The sequence below is a fragment of the Gracilinanus agilis genome, chromosome 5 (assembly GCF_016433145.1).
Source record: "Gracilinanus agilis isolate LMUSP501 chromosome 5, AgileGrace, whole genome shotgun sequence".
In the NCBI taxonomy this organism is placed as follows: Eukaryota; Metazoa; Chordata; class Mammalia; order Didelphimorphia; family Didelphidae; genus Gracilinanus; species Gracilinanus agilis.
Genome location: NC_058134.1, coordinates 96,336,628 through 96,351,800, shown reverse-complemented (window position 1 = coordinate 96,351,800; position 15,173 = coordinate 96,336,628). Strand labels below are relative to the sequence as shown.

At 39.6% G+C, this 15,173-nt stretch overlaps 1 protein-coding gene across 3 annotated transcripts in view; it reads right to left on the bottom strand.

Annotated features, from left to right (window-relative positions):
• The window catches only part of PRKAG2 (protein kinase AMP-activated non-catalytic subunit gamma 2), a 472,166-nt gene that overhangs the window by 261,845 nt on the left and 195,148 nt on the right, over window positions 1–15,173 (bottom strand). For all 3 annotated transcript variants that reach the window (XM_044677448.1, XM_044677446.1, XM_044677447.1), the window contains exon 3: window positions 6,498–6,777. In XM_044677448.1, coding sequence (XP_044533383.1) covers window positions 6,498–6,777 — 280 coding nt within the window. The remainder of the gene's footprint in view (window positions 1–6,497; window positions 6,778–15,173) is intronic.

The following is a 15,173-nucleotide window of genomic DNA, read 5'->3' as shown; positions in this document are numbered from 1 at the left end:
AGAGAGAGAGAGAGAGAGAGAGAGAGAGAGAGAGAGAGAGAGAGAGAGAGAGAGAGAGAGAGAGAGAGAGTTTGTGTGTGTGTTCAGGCACTTACAACATTAGCCTCAAACATTTGTTAAGTACCTCCTAAAATCACAATACTGCCCCTAGCAGAGCACTGTCATCAAGGGCTCACACTTCCCTAGGAGTTTAAGGTTTACAAAAGCACGTTCCCCCATAACATCCTTAGGAAGTAGACAGTGTAAATAATGGATCTGAAACCCAAAGTCCTGGCTTTGTCACTTCATTATCCTTGCGTGATCCTGGGCACAGTTAAGGGAAGTCACTTAACCCTATTTGTCTCAGTTTCCTCATCTGTAAAGGAGAAGGAAATGGCAAATCACTCTAGAATTTGCCAAGAAAACCCCAAATGGGGTCATGAAGAATTGGACACACTGAGCAACAATAAAAGAAAATAAATATTTGAATAAAGAATTAAGCATTATTAAAGGCCTGTGTGCTAAGCACTTAAAAAATATCACCTTATTTGATGTTCATGACAACCCTCTGAAGTAGGTGCTATTATGATCCCCACTTGAGAGTTAAAGAAACTAAAATAGATGAGTTAAGTGACTTGCTTAAGGTCTCACAGGTAGGAAGCATCTAAAACTGTATTTGTACTCAGGTCTTCCTGATTCCAAGCCCAGAATTCTATCCACTGTGCTAGCTAGCTGTCTCTAGGCAGGTCTCCCTTATCCTCAAAATTGCTTCTTCTGACCCTCAAGCCACTATTTTCTTTCTGGGTCCCTTTTTCAAAGGGAAGTAAATGTCCCCTGCCTCCAATTTCTCTGTACTATTCATTCCTTAACCCCTTAAAGTCCATATCCCTCCCCTGCCATTTGACTATCCATTCTGGTTCCCCTCTTCTCACTCTTCTACTTTATTGGCTCTTCCTCCTCCTGCCCCCAGCATGGATACTTTTCATGGCTCTGTCATTGCCCCCCTTCTTTCTGTCCTTATTAGATGACTAGAAATAGACAAATATAGCACAACCTAGACTAGGGGAACTAGGACGTTGGTCTTAATCTCTTCTTGGAAGCTGGCAAGAACATGAGCCTCATTTCAAGGTTTACTCTTTAGTGTCTTCACCCACTAGCAGATCCCAGCTCATGGTGTATTTAGATAATCGCCCTCTACTTTGACCTTTAGCAGGACCCTATGCCACATTTTAAGATGCAGTCAAAAAGAGGCAGGGGATGAGAACAATGTAATGGGCTATTGCTTAAACTGCCACCATCACAAACCCTAATTGTCGCCAAGGTAGATCAGGTGAGACTGTTCCTCCTCATTTTGTGGAATTATAGAATTTTGAGAGTGGGAAGGAATCTTAGCAGCCATCTGGTCCAACCAACATCCAATAAGAGATCATCGAGGTTCATTTGAAAGGCTTCCAAAGAGGGGAAACTCACCAGCTTTCTGAGCAACCCATTCTAATTTTGGATTTCTTTAGCTAATAGGAGGGACAACTAGGTAGAGTTGGTCTAGGTAGGTCTGGAGTCAGGCACACTCCTCTTCCTGAGTTCAAATCTGACCTCTGACACTTACTAGCTGTGTAACCTTGGGCAAATCACTTAACCCTTTAACCTCAGTTTCTTCATCTATAAAATGAAACAGAGAAGGAAATGACAAACCACTTCAGCATCTTTGCCAGAAGAAAACCTAATTGGGGTTACAATGAGTTAAACATGGCTGAAATTACTGAATAATAAAAGCTATTAGAAAGCTTTTCTTTATAACAAGCCTAAATGTGCCTCTTTACAGATTTCCCCCATCCTTCCTGGTTCTGCCCTCTGATGGCCAAATAAAATAAGTCTAATCCCTCCTCAACATGACAGCCCTTCAACAGCTATCCTGTTCTACCTAAGTATTCTCTTCTCCAAGATAAATAAACATTCCTGGTTTTTTCGTATAAACATTTCCATTTCTACAATACACACCTCCTGGGCTTGATGCTCTTTTCTGATTTTATGGTTTGTCTAAGTTCAGTCTGTTGGTCAACAAGCATTTATTAATAAACATTTATTATGTGTCAAGCCACTAAGTATATAAAGAAAGACAAAAGGAATTCAGATTCTAATGGGTGAGACAACATGCCTGGGTACAGAGAAGATATTTGCAAAGTAAACCTGAGGTAATCTCAGAAGAAAGGCACAAGCATTAAGGATGATTAGGAAAGACTTTTGAAGGTAGGATTTGAGAGACTTGAAGGAAGCCAGGGAAGCCAAGAGGATGAGAATTCCAGGCATCAGACACAGAAAAATGCCCAGGATCTGAGATGGAGTGTGCAAGGAACAGCAAGGAAATCAGTACCACTAGACTATGGAATATGTAGAGGGAGTAAAGTGTAAGAAGAGTGTAAAGATAGGAAGGAGTCAGTTTAAGAAGGGCTTTAAAAGGCAATAAGAAAAGACAAGACAATCACAAAAAAGCCTGCAAAGACTTATATGAACTGATGCAAAGCGAGATGAGCAGAACCAGGAGAACACTGTACACAGTAATAGCAATAATGTATGATGATCATCTGTGAATGACTGAACTGTAATCCACAAAGCAAGGATCTAGGACAACTCTAAGGACTCATGACAAAAAAAGATATCCATCCCCATGGAAGGAACAGATGGAATCCAAATGCAGATCAAAGTATACCATTCTTCACTTTATTTCCTTATGAATTTTTCTCTAGTGTAATTAATATGTCTTATTTCACAACATGATGAACATGGAAATATGTGTTATATGATTCTATATGTGCAAACTATATCATGTTACCTGCCTTCCTGGGAAGGTTTTAAAAAGGAAAAAAAAAAAAGAAAGAAAAAAACTCCACTATTTAAAAATTAAAAAAAAAGTCAAACAGAGCATTTTATATTTGACCTTGGGGATGACAGGGAGCCACTAACATTTACTGAGAACAGTGACAGATGTGGTCAGACCTGCACTTAAGGAAAAACCACTTTAATAGTTGAGTAGCGCTGATGAGAAACTTGAAGCGGGGAGACACTTCAAATTCATTATAACCTATTTTCACTGGCATAACTATAGAAATGGGGGGAGATATGGCATAACCCCACCAAGTCAGGAAGTCCTTTGTTGAGAGCACTAAGCCTCAAGTCCCAATAGCAAAACACCAACACAAACAGCTTAGATGGAGCCACTAGAAGACAGACCAACCCTTGGGAGGAAATGCTAGACCTCCCTCTTAGGAAATCTAAATAAGGAAGATAATGAGTTTGGTGGACTATGCTAGAGTCTCAGGCCAAGGATCCAAGCTAATGATCGATGGAGCGTGTTCAGTATGTTTGACAAATGAGGTCCTTGTTTCTATTATTAATATGTTTGACTTGGTTGAGGCGCCTGTGATCTTGGGAAATAGAGTCTATTTTCCTTTCCCTGAACAAATACTTGAACTCCTAATCGCTAGAAACTGATTACACAAGGCCAGAGGGGAGGGGGAACTCTCATCTTAACTCCCTTTTGGAAACACTGACGACATCAAGAGTAGACAAATTCTTCTATAGCCCTGGGTGGTGAATATAAAAGCTCAGGGAAGAGTTATGAAGTAAGGGCTAAAACTTTCCAAGAATTGTATTTATAGCAGAAAGAGGATGAAAAGATTTCTGGGGATTAAAGTTGCATGTGGCTATGTATTATAGAGAGAGACAGAAACATTGTGAGATGAGCTCTCCTATGGATTCCTCATGGCATTGTGGCTTGATTGAAAGCACAGGATTTACCGAACTTAGTCAAGAGATCTGAGTTCTATTCCCGATTCTAGCCTCTGGTTATCCATGTGACCTTGGACAAGTTACTTATTCTTTTTACTCCAGTTTCCACATTTACAAAATTGAAAGGAGTTGGCTTAGATCAGAGGTGTTAGCCATGCAGCCCATGGCCCAAATCAGTTTAAAATTTTGAATCTGGAAATTTTGGAATTGGGAAATATTTTAATAAAATAAATAAAATGTAATAAAACATAGACGATATTAACATGTGGTTTTCTAAGTCAATATGTACCCACAAGGATTCTTATAAATGGCTTAATGGCCCTCATTTTTATTTGAATTTGATGCCACTAGCTTAGATGAAAGCTGAAGGTGCCTCCTGGCTCCAGTGTTCAATGAGTAAATGGTACATTTTCCACATCATGCGATCCTGCTTAATTTCCCAAAGGACATCCGAAGCCAGCTGTGTATCTCTCTTGTTCCCTAACTGAATCTGAAGCTAAGAGAGCAAGTGTTTCAGTTGGAAAAAATAAGACAGTCAAATGGCTAATTCTGTCTCAGGAGTAGCAGTTACGTACTCAGAGGGAGAGAACTGGGCTTAACAGAAGCAGGTGGCTGCTCGGAATCCTGATGATTTGCTGTTTTCCTCAGAGAGGGATGCAAACCTCTTAGCCCCAACCCTTCACTTCTATTATTGAATATTATATTCTGGAAGAACGTAAGCTCCCTGAGGACAAGGTTTTGTGGTTGTTTTTTATCTTTTTGAACCTAGCACAAAATCTGGCGGTACATCCCAGCTGACTCATCTCCTCCAGGCCTCCGACCCCTCTTTGGTCATTCACGATAAGCGGCCACTCTTGGTTCTAGAAGCAGAGCTTGCTTTGCCCTTCTCTTCTCTTCATGATCCTTCCTGATCTCCCAGGCTCTGCACCTGCCTGTCTAGACAACGCTTGTGGGTTCCTCTCCATCCTAAACTAACTTTCCTGGATTAAACCTCTCGTGCATCAACCAGATCCCACCTCAGGGGCAGATGCCCATTCTTGGCCCTTCCTACAGAGCTCCATCCCACCATTACCTACCTGCTGGTGTAAAGCCAGTCTTTGAAATTGCAACGCTCCATCATTGTTGGGCCAATTTCATGAGATCTTTCTTAAAAGCATTAAAGAAAGTATCCTTATGTTGGAAGCAAGTGAGATTAAGGAAATTTTGTTTTGACTATTTCCATCTGGAATGTCACAAAACCAGGATAGACAAATAACTACATTAAACAGCTGGTTCCCTACCAAGTAGGTTATGTTCCCGGGAGTTGTTTGTTGTTGTTGTTGTTGTTGTTTGCCTGGCCCCGAAATGAGCTGCTCTGATGCTCAATATATGACCTGGAAAGGCCCTTTCTCTCTGCTCTCAAAATGTACTTATAATACCTCTATCATGCAACTTTTGCAGCATGGTGAACCTTACAAGAAATGACTTGCTGGATTATTATTTTAAACCCTTACCTTCCATCTCAATAATGCATAATGGGTGCAAGCAGAAGAGTGATAAGGGCTAGCCAATGAAGGTTAAGTGACTTGCCCAGGGTCATGCAGCTAGGAAGTGTCTTAGGCCAAAATTTGAACCCAGGACCTCCTATCTCTAGGCCTGGCTCTCAATCCATTGAACCACCCAGTTGCCCTCACCTATGCTGTATTTATTATGGGGCTTCAAGAAAGCTCTCCCTTCCCATTCTTAAACTATCTCCCCAACTCAGTTGTCCCAGAGCCTATAATGCTATCATTAGAAGCCTTATTTACTATTTTTGTGTAACCCTTGAGGTCCTTTTTTCAAAAGATGTTCTGACAGGGCTAATATATTAATTACTTAATAAGATCCTGTCCTGAACCAGAATAATGATAAAACATTGGCTGCTAGGTTAGAGTGGAGAAGAATTGAAATGGGGTTACAAGGGAGTCACAGGAAGAGCAGAAATCAGACCAAGTCTACTTCACGATTTTCCTCAGACTAATGCTATGTTATCAATGTTTTTAGCCTTGAATATATAAAAAGTTATGATTTTTGAAAATTCTAGTTCATGAATATTAGATGAAGCCCAAATATTTCTCATTGCTTTTGACATACTGAACACATTTCCACTGCCAGCCTTTTCCCTCCCTCCTCCCTCCCCAATCCAGCTGCACATCCCTTCTGCTGTTATTTGGGGCATTCAGTTAAGAGAATGCCAACTGAGCTTGAATTTCTTACTCTCAGAGATCCTGGTAAATGCCAAACCAAAGGGGAAGAAAAAGGTAAGAAAGGAACACCCAGGTATCATAGGTGACGTCTTATTTGGCTGGTCCTTAGGCAAAGGCATCTGGATTTAGAGAGATAGAGCCTTGATTTTTTGCCAGATCTTGGGGGCATATTTGAAGACCATTTCTTCTCTATGTCTATATGTACATATGGATGGTGTAGACAGCCAAATATACAGAGCTTGTATCTTAGAAGATGCATGTAGCCTCTGGGTTTGAAACTAAAAAAGGCAAGAAACATTAGCTGGAAACTGACGTTTTTTGTTGTTTTCATCTTATCATACGAGAAAGGCAGACCCCCATATCACTATCTGTTCCTATGTCATCTGCACAGGGTAGTCACTGGATCCATTAATATCACCATCGGCTTTTTTTTTTCAGCAAACAGAGCCAAGGATGGTTTCACCTGCAGCCCTGAACCCACTTGAAACCATATGATCAATATCTTACTTTTTCTCGAGCGGGAAAAAAACTTGATTCCCCCAGGTGAGGTAGATGGGTTGGAGTTCGGGGAGGACTCTTTGGAGGAGGAGCGAAAGATGCCACTGAAGCTCATGCGACGTGGAGATCTGGGAGGAGACTCTTGGTAGGGGAATGGGAACACTGTTTTGGGAGAGCCAGGGCTATTTCTGGCCCTCACAGGGGCTGACACAGGGCTGGAGGGCCGGTGCTGAGGGCCTCTAGAGAAGAACCCTTTGGAAGGGCTCCCAGAACTGAAGGGACTGTCCACCTGCGAGGGAGAAAGGGAAAAAAAAAAGAAGTATGTTAGGCCATGAGGTCATCCAAGTGTCCTATGTTCAATAATTATCTTAAGACTTTTCAGAATATGCTTGAAACTTAGTGCTTTAGTTCTGTTGAGTTAAACACAAGAGACTGAGGTCACAGCTTCAATCCTAATGAGGAAAATTGTTCCAACGATCACAGACTATAGCTCAATTTCATTTCTTACCTCCTGTCCCACCCAATCTTATATCCTTTTTTTTAAAAAAAAACCCTCATCTTCTGTCTTAGAATCAATATTGTGTATTGGTTCCAATGCAGAAGAGTGGCAAAGGCTAGGCAATAGACGTTAAGTGACTTGTTCAGGGTCACAAAGCTAGGAAATGTTGGAGGCTAGATTTGAACTAGGACCTCCCATCTCTAGAGCTGGCTCCCAATCCACTGAGCCACCTAACTTGTACCCCCTTGTATATTTTTAAAAATTCAATCCAATTAGCATCTGCTATATTTAAGACAGTGGAAAAACAAAGATAAATGTAAACATTTCTTATCCTTAAGGAGTGTATATTTTACTAGACTGGAAATAGCATTTCTATAGATAAGTAAATATAAAATATATACAAAGCAGATTAAAATGGAAGAGGACAGAGATAGGGATCTGGATAGGGGTCTGAAAGGGTCTGGGTCAGAGTTGAAAATCTGGAGGATAAATGTTGGAATCTGGAAGCATAGAATTTTTTTTTGTCTTCTAACTCAGGGGTTCTTTACTGAGTGTGAGAGAGAGTGTGTGTGTGTGTGTGTGTGAGAGAGAGAGAGAGAGAGAGAGAGAGACAGATAGACAGACAGATGGAGAGAAAGAGAGAGAAGTAGACAGAGAGACAGAGACAGAGAGAAAGGGAGGGAGGGAGAGGGAGAGCAAGGAAGGGAGGGGGAGAGAGAGAGAGAGAGAGATGGAAAACCCCTTGGGCAGGTCTGTGAAACTTATGGATCTTTCCTCAGAATAATTTTTGAATTTATAATTGAAGGAAATATTAAGTATGAGTGAAAATAAAGATGTAATCCCCACCCTCTCCCATCCAATTTCACAGAATCCATGAAGTCTATCTACCAGAAGCTTGTGGGTCTGAGATTGAAGACTCCTGTATCTAGCTACTTCATTGATTGACTGGCCTGGAGGTTATAGAGAGATCCAGTAATAGTGATATTTTATCATTATTTTTAAACTACTTAAAATGTATATTCATAAGCACCTGCTGTGGGCAGGGTATTGTGTAAGTGATGGTGGAAACAAAGTTTAGCTAAGACATTGTGGTGCCCGAACCGCCCTCCTGGAGCTTACAATCTAGCAGAATGATAAAATACTTAAAATTATAGTTAGTTATGGGGCATTATATAGAAATTCCTATAATATTCTTATGTATTTATTTACAAAAAGATAAATGAATTATTTATTAAGACCTATAAGTTGCTCTTTTGGCATATTCTCATACAACCTTAGATTCAAAAGGGACCTTAAAAACCATCTAGTTCAATAAACTTATTTTACAGAGGAGGAAACTGAGGAAAAGGGAGGTATAATGCATTTTCCACATTTGTGAATTTGCCAGTGGCCATTTAGGGACTAGAAGTTAGGCTTCCTGATTCCCAAAATGTAATATAGCATAATGTAGTGGAAAGAGCATTGAGTTTGATGTCAAGAAGATCTGGACTTAAACTGCCACCTCGAGTACCCTGAACAAGCCACTTACCCTCTCTAGCCTCAATTTTGCCATCTATAAAATGAGGGAGTTGGATGGGATCGTCTCTGGGATCCTTTCCAACTCTGATTTTATGAGCCTGGGTTCCTCTCCTTGATAGGACGATCTTTGGGGAATTCAGACTGACAGAGGGTTCCGTATACCTATCCCCATAACTGTGAAAATACACCAAATAGCCTACTGAGGGTGGGGCAGGAACATAATCTTCCACGTTCAAGACAGAATCTTTTCTTCAATTGTGGCAGGGGAGACCAGTTAGGGCTGAATGAATCCATCACCACTAGGGGGCAGCACAGCGGAGCATGGAAATCCCATAACGCTGCTTAGGTTTGATTTTTGATGTAAATCAAATCGGTAGATAAAAAAAGAAAATTAAAAATTCAGCAGATGCTGGTCAGTTTAATCACTCTAGGTAAGAGGCTTCTTTTTTGGATGGACTGCAAAGATCTTTAGCTTTTCCTGAGGGTTTCACTGATTCACTTTTCAAAAAGCATCTTTCCTGAAAGTGGGGGTGCAGGGGATGAGGAGAGGGAAAGTCCTAAGGCTAAAAGTGATGGAATCTGAGAACTGCGAGTGACCTGAGCACACACTTAGACCAACCCACACACGCATGAAATTCTCCTTATAATGCATTTGCTAAATGGTTGTCTATCTTCTGTTAAAAGGAGGTAAAATCCAACCCACCTCCACATTCCATTTTTGGACAGCTCCAATGGTTAGGTAGTTGTTTTTTCCCCAGATACTATCCTTAAAATTGCCTATTCACAACTGTTACTTGTTGCTCTCATATCTATCCTTTGGGGCCAAACAGAGCAAATCTAATCCCACATGGCAGCCCTTTAATACCTGAATGTCAATATGTAAATATGTAAAAAACATGTAGAAATATATAAATTATTCACATATAAATTATATAGAAATACATAAGTAATTATATATTTTATATTTTATATAAATTATATAATACATAAATATATTATATGTTATATATATTATATAAATATAAATAAATGAATATCTATTTATATCTATCTATCTATATCTATATCTATATATACATATATATATAAATTCCTTCAACTAATTTTCCCATGTTACGGACTTAAGGCCAATGGATTCAAAGCCATGGCCCCCATAGACGAGGACCCATATTAGTGGAACCTCCTCTAGACACTCTCCAGATTATCAATATCCTTTTTACTTCCATGGTGCCCAGAACTGGACACAATACTCCAGACAAGGTCTGGTGAGGAGAGGGTGCAGTGGGACTGCCACCTTACTATTCCCAGGAGCTGTGTCCCACTTTAATGCAGCCCAAGATTCTCATTACCTTTTTGGGCTGCCACCTCACACTGCTGGCTTATACTGTGCTCAAAGTCCACTAAAATCTGAATCTTTCTTAACACAACTTCTGGTTGTATAACTGATCGTATGATCAAACGAGTTAATATTTGTAAAGTGATAAGCACAGTGTCCAGCACTTAATGCTTGTTACTTCCCTCCTCCTCATCTTATAATTATTGTAAAGTTCATTTTTTGTACCCAAATGCAAGAGTTTTATTTTTCCCTTTTGAATTTTATTTTATTTCATTCAGGCAATGCTCTAGCCTGTTAAGACCCTTTTGAATCCTGACTGTCATTTGGTGTGTTATAGTAAACTGTACCACCTTTGTGTGATGTGCAGATTAGATAAGCATTCCTTTATCAAAGTCGCTGATAAAAGTGATAAATAGCATAATGCCAAGCATAGCTCATTGGGATATACTTCACTGGTAATCTCCTGTCATGCTGACACTGAATTGCTAAGAACTACTCTTTGAGTCTGGCCATCCAAGCAGCTCTAAATCCATCTGATTATGTTTTCTCAAAAGCTTTGCTAAAATCTAGGTAAGGTATATCCACAGTATTCCTCTCACCTACTAGCTTAGCAGTCCTGTTAAAAACAACAACAACAACAACAACCCAAGAGGAAGTTAGCCTAACATGAACTATTCTTTTTTAAAAATATATTTTATTTTTTCCAAATACATGTAAAAATGTTTAACATTTGCTTTAAGTTTTTTTTTAGTTCCATATTCTTTCCCTCTCTCCCTTCCCTCATCCCTTGTTGAGAGGCAAGCAGTTTCATATAGGTTATACGTGTGCAGTCATGTAAAACAATTCCATATTAGTGACATGACCTATTCTTGATGAAGTCATGCTGGTTCTTTGGAATCAATGTTTCCCTTTCGAGATATTTGCCAACTTTCTTTAATGATCCATTCTCAAATTTTTATAGGAATCCAAGTCATGCTTACTGGCCTATGGTTTGTAGATGCTGTTCTATTCCCTTTTTTGAAAGCCATGATAATATTTGACCTTCTCCTTTCTTGTGGTACCTTGGAATCAACATATACTTTGGTTCCAAGAGAGAAGTAAGGCTTAGGCAAGGGGAGTTATTTAAACTTGCCAGAGTCACACAGCTAGGAAGTGTCTGAGACCATATTTGAACCCAGGATCTCCCATCTCTAGATCTGGCTCTCAATCCACTGAGCCACCCAGCTGCCCCCAAAAGTATGAATTCTGATTCTCCTAATTATTACTGTGTGACCTTGGGCACATGACTTAATCCCTTTGGGCTTCTCTTTCCCCATTTGTAAAATGAAGAGATTGTACTCAATGACTTCTGAAGCTTCTTCCAGCTCTGAATCTAGAATCCTGTGCAGCTTCCTAAAGTGACCAATAAATGAGCAAAGGAAGGGAAAGGAAACCATAAGTCTTCTTAATCAGAACTGAACACTTTCCAAAGCAGTTTCCCCCTGATGTAGCCCCACCTCCAGTGCACATTAGTCCATAATTATATCCTTGGCATTTATAGCCTTTGATGTGGTCTTGTATTTGGCGGAGAACCTAACATAGTTTCCTGGGGTGGGGCTGGGAGGGGCACAGATTAAACCAAGATTTATTGGTTTGGTTAGTGGCATTACCTGCTAAATAATCCATGTTGACCCTAGGTAAAACTGTAAAGTCTGTTTTTGACTCGCCTATCTATACCCCTTTTTCTGGTGCTTCTCCCACGTATTTATACCCAGAGTCCTCTATTTGTCCCTTTCCCAAAGATCCTTGCTTTTAGTTGACCTTCTGCAGCTAATTCAGTATAAAATGTGAATCATTTATTGTTGACATGGAAGAACCAGGAAGGAAATGGACAAGCCTCCTAGCAGCAAATATTGACATTGCAAAATCCAAGAACTAAAAGCTGGAGTTGTTTAGGTCCTTGCAGGAATAATAATAGTGATAAAAAACAACAACAACAACAACAACAATAGCAGCAACAGCAGCCAACACTTATCAGAAAAGTCTTTTTACAGTTTTAAAGTTTTATGATGTATAGCTCTTTTGGGTTTGCAAAATACTTTACAAATATGATTACGTCCTCACAGCAACCCTGAGAGGCAGATGCTGTTATTATTATTATCATTATTCCTATTTTACCATTGAGAAAACCGAGGTTAAATGAATTACCGAGGGTCAAATTTGAATTCCAATCTTCCTAATTGCATGCACTGCACCTCCTAGCTGCCTTTCTAAAGTAATAAATATTTGTTGGTCACTCATTTAGGATAAAGCACTATTTCATATTTATTTTAGGTATAATCATAGCAAGTTTGGTTTTCTGGATTCTTAGATCATATTAAATTAGAAGGAATAAAATTCTACCGGAGGCAGGGATATGGAAAGCAACCAAATCTAGAAAAACTGACATATGGAGACTTGAAAAGCATAGAGGAAAAGTGAATGGGCAGAAGAATGGTAAGGGTCAGGCAAATTGCCCAGGACCACACAGCTAGGAAGTGTCTGAGGCCAGTATTTGAACCCAGGGCCTTCTGTCTCTAGGCCTGGCTCTCAATCCACGGAGCCACCCAGCTGCGGCACCCCACCCCCATGAGGTTTAAATGAGGGGATAGAGGTAGTTTTGGCNTATCTATTTATATCTATCTATCTATATCTATATCTATATATACATATATATATAAATTCCTTCAACTAATTTTCCCATGTTACGGACTTAAGGCCAATGGATTCAAAGCCATGGCCCCCATAGACGAGGACCCATATTAGTGGAACCTCCTCTAGACACTCTCCAGATTATCAATATCCTTTTTACTTCCATGGTGCCCAGAACTGGACACAATACTCCAGACAAGGTCTGGTGAGGAGAGGGTGCAGTGGGACTGCCACCTTACTATTCCCAGGAGCTGTGTCCCACTTTAATGCAGCCCAAGATTCTCATTACCTTTTTGGGCTGCCACCTCACACTGCTGGCTTATACTGTGCTCAAAGTCCACTAAAATCTGAATCTTTCTTAACACAACTTCTGGTTGTATAACTGATCGTATGATCAAACGAGTTAATATTTGTAAAGTGATAAGCACAGTGTCCAGCACTTAATGCTTGTTACTTCCCTCCTCCTCATCTTATAATTATTGTAAAGTTCATTTTTTGTACCCAAATGCAAGAGTTTTATTTTTCCCTTTTGAATTTTATTTTATTTCATTCAGGCAATGCTCTAGCCTGTTAAGACCCTTTTGAATCCTGACTGTCATTTGGTGTGTTATAGTAAACTGTACCACCTTTGTGTGATGTGCAGATTAGATAAGCATTCCTTTATCAAAGTCGCTGATAAAAGTGATAAATAGCATAATGCCAAGCATAGCTCATTGGGATATACTTCACTGGTAATCTCCTGTCATGCTGACACTGAATTGCTAAGAACTACTCTTTGAGTCTGGCCATCCAAGCAGCTCTAAATCCATCTGATTATGTTTTCTCAAAAGCTTTGCTAAAATCTAGGTAAGGTATATCCACAGTATTCCTCTCACCTACTAGCTTAGCAGTCCTGTTAAAAACAACAACAACAACAACAACCCAAGAGGAAGTTAGCCTAACATGAACTATTCTTTTTTAAAAATATATTTTATTTTTTCCAAATACATGTAAAAATGTTTAACATTTGCTTTAAGTTTTTTTTTAGTTCCATATTCTTTCCCTCTCTCCCTTCCCTCATCCCTTGTTGAGAGGCAAGCAGTTTCATATAGGTTATACGTGTGCAGTCATGTAAAACAATTCCATATTAGTGACATGACCTATTCTTGATGAAGTCATGCTGGTTCTTTGGAATCAATGTTTCCCTTTCGAGATATTTGCCAACTTTCTTTAATGATCCATTCTCAAATTTTTATAGGAATCCAAGTCATGCTTACTGGCCTATGGTTTGTAGATGCTGTTCTATTCCCTTTTTTGAAAGCCATGATAATATTTGACCTTCTCCTTTCTTGTGGTACCTTGGAATCAACATATACTTTGGTTCCAAGAGAGAAGTAAGGCTTAGGCAAGGGGAGTTATTTAAACTTGCCAGAGTCACACAGCTAGGAAGTGTCTGAGACCATATTTGAACCCAGGATCTCCCATCTCTAGATCTGGCTCTCAATCCACTGAGCCACCCAGCTGCCCCCAAAAGTATGAATTCTGATTCTCCTAATTATTACTGTGTGACCTTGGGCACATGACTTAATCCCTTTGGGCTTCTCTTTCCCCATTTGTAAAATGAAGAGATTGTACTCAATGACTTCTGAAGCTTCTTCCAGCTCTGAATCTAGAATCCTGTGCAGCTTCCTAAAGTGACCAATAAATGAGCAAAGGAAGGGAAAGGAAACCATAAGTCTTCTTAATCAGAACTGAACACTTTCCAAAGCAGTTTCCCCCTGATGTAGCCCCACCTCCAGTGCACATTAGTCCATAATTATATCCTTGGCATTTATAGCCTTTGATGTGGTCTTGTATTTGGCGGAGAACCTAACATAGTTTCCTGGGGTGGGGCTGGGAGGGGCACAGATTAAACCAAGATTTATTGGTTTGGTTAGTGGCATTACCTGCTAAATAATCCATGTTGACCCTAGGTAAAACTGTAAAGTCTGTTTTTGACTCGCCTATCTATACCCCTTTTTCTGGTGCTTCTCCCACGTATTTATACCCAGAGTCCTCTATTTGTCCCTTTCCCAAAGATCCTTGCTTTTAGTTGACCTTCTGCAGCTAATTCAGTATAAAATGTGAATCATTTATTGTTGACATGGGAGAACCAGGAAGGAAATGGACAAGCCTCCTAGCAGCAAATATTGACATTGCAAAATCCAAGAACTAAAAGCTGGAGTTGTTTAGGTCCTTGCAGGAATAATAATAGTGATAAAAAACAACAACAACAACAACAACAATAGCAGCAACAGCAGCCAACACTTATCAGAAAAGTCTTTTTACAGTTTTAAAGTTTTATGATGTATAGCTCTTTTGGGTTTGCAAAATACTTTACAAATATGATTACGTCCTCACAGCAACCCTGAGAGGCAGATGCTGTTATTATTATTATCATTATTCCTATTTTACCATTGAGAAAACCGAGGTTAAATGAATTACCGAGGGTCAAATTTGAATTCCAATCTTCCTAATTGCATGCACTGCACCTCCTAGCTGCCTTTCTAAAGTAATAAATATTTGTTGGTCACTCATTTAGGATAAAGCACTATTTCATATTTATTTTAGGTATAATCATAGCAAGTTTGGTTTTCTGGATTCTTAGATCATATTAAATTAGAAGGAATAAAATTCTACCGGA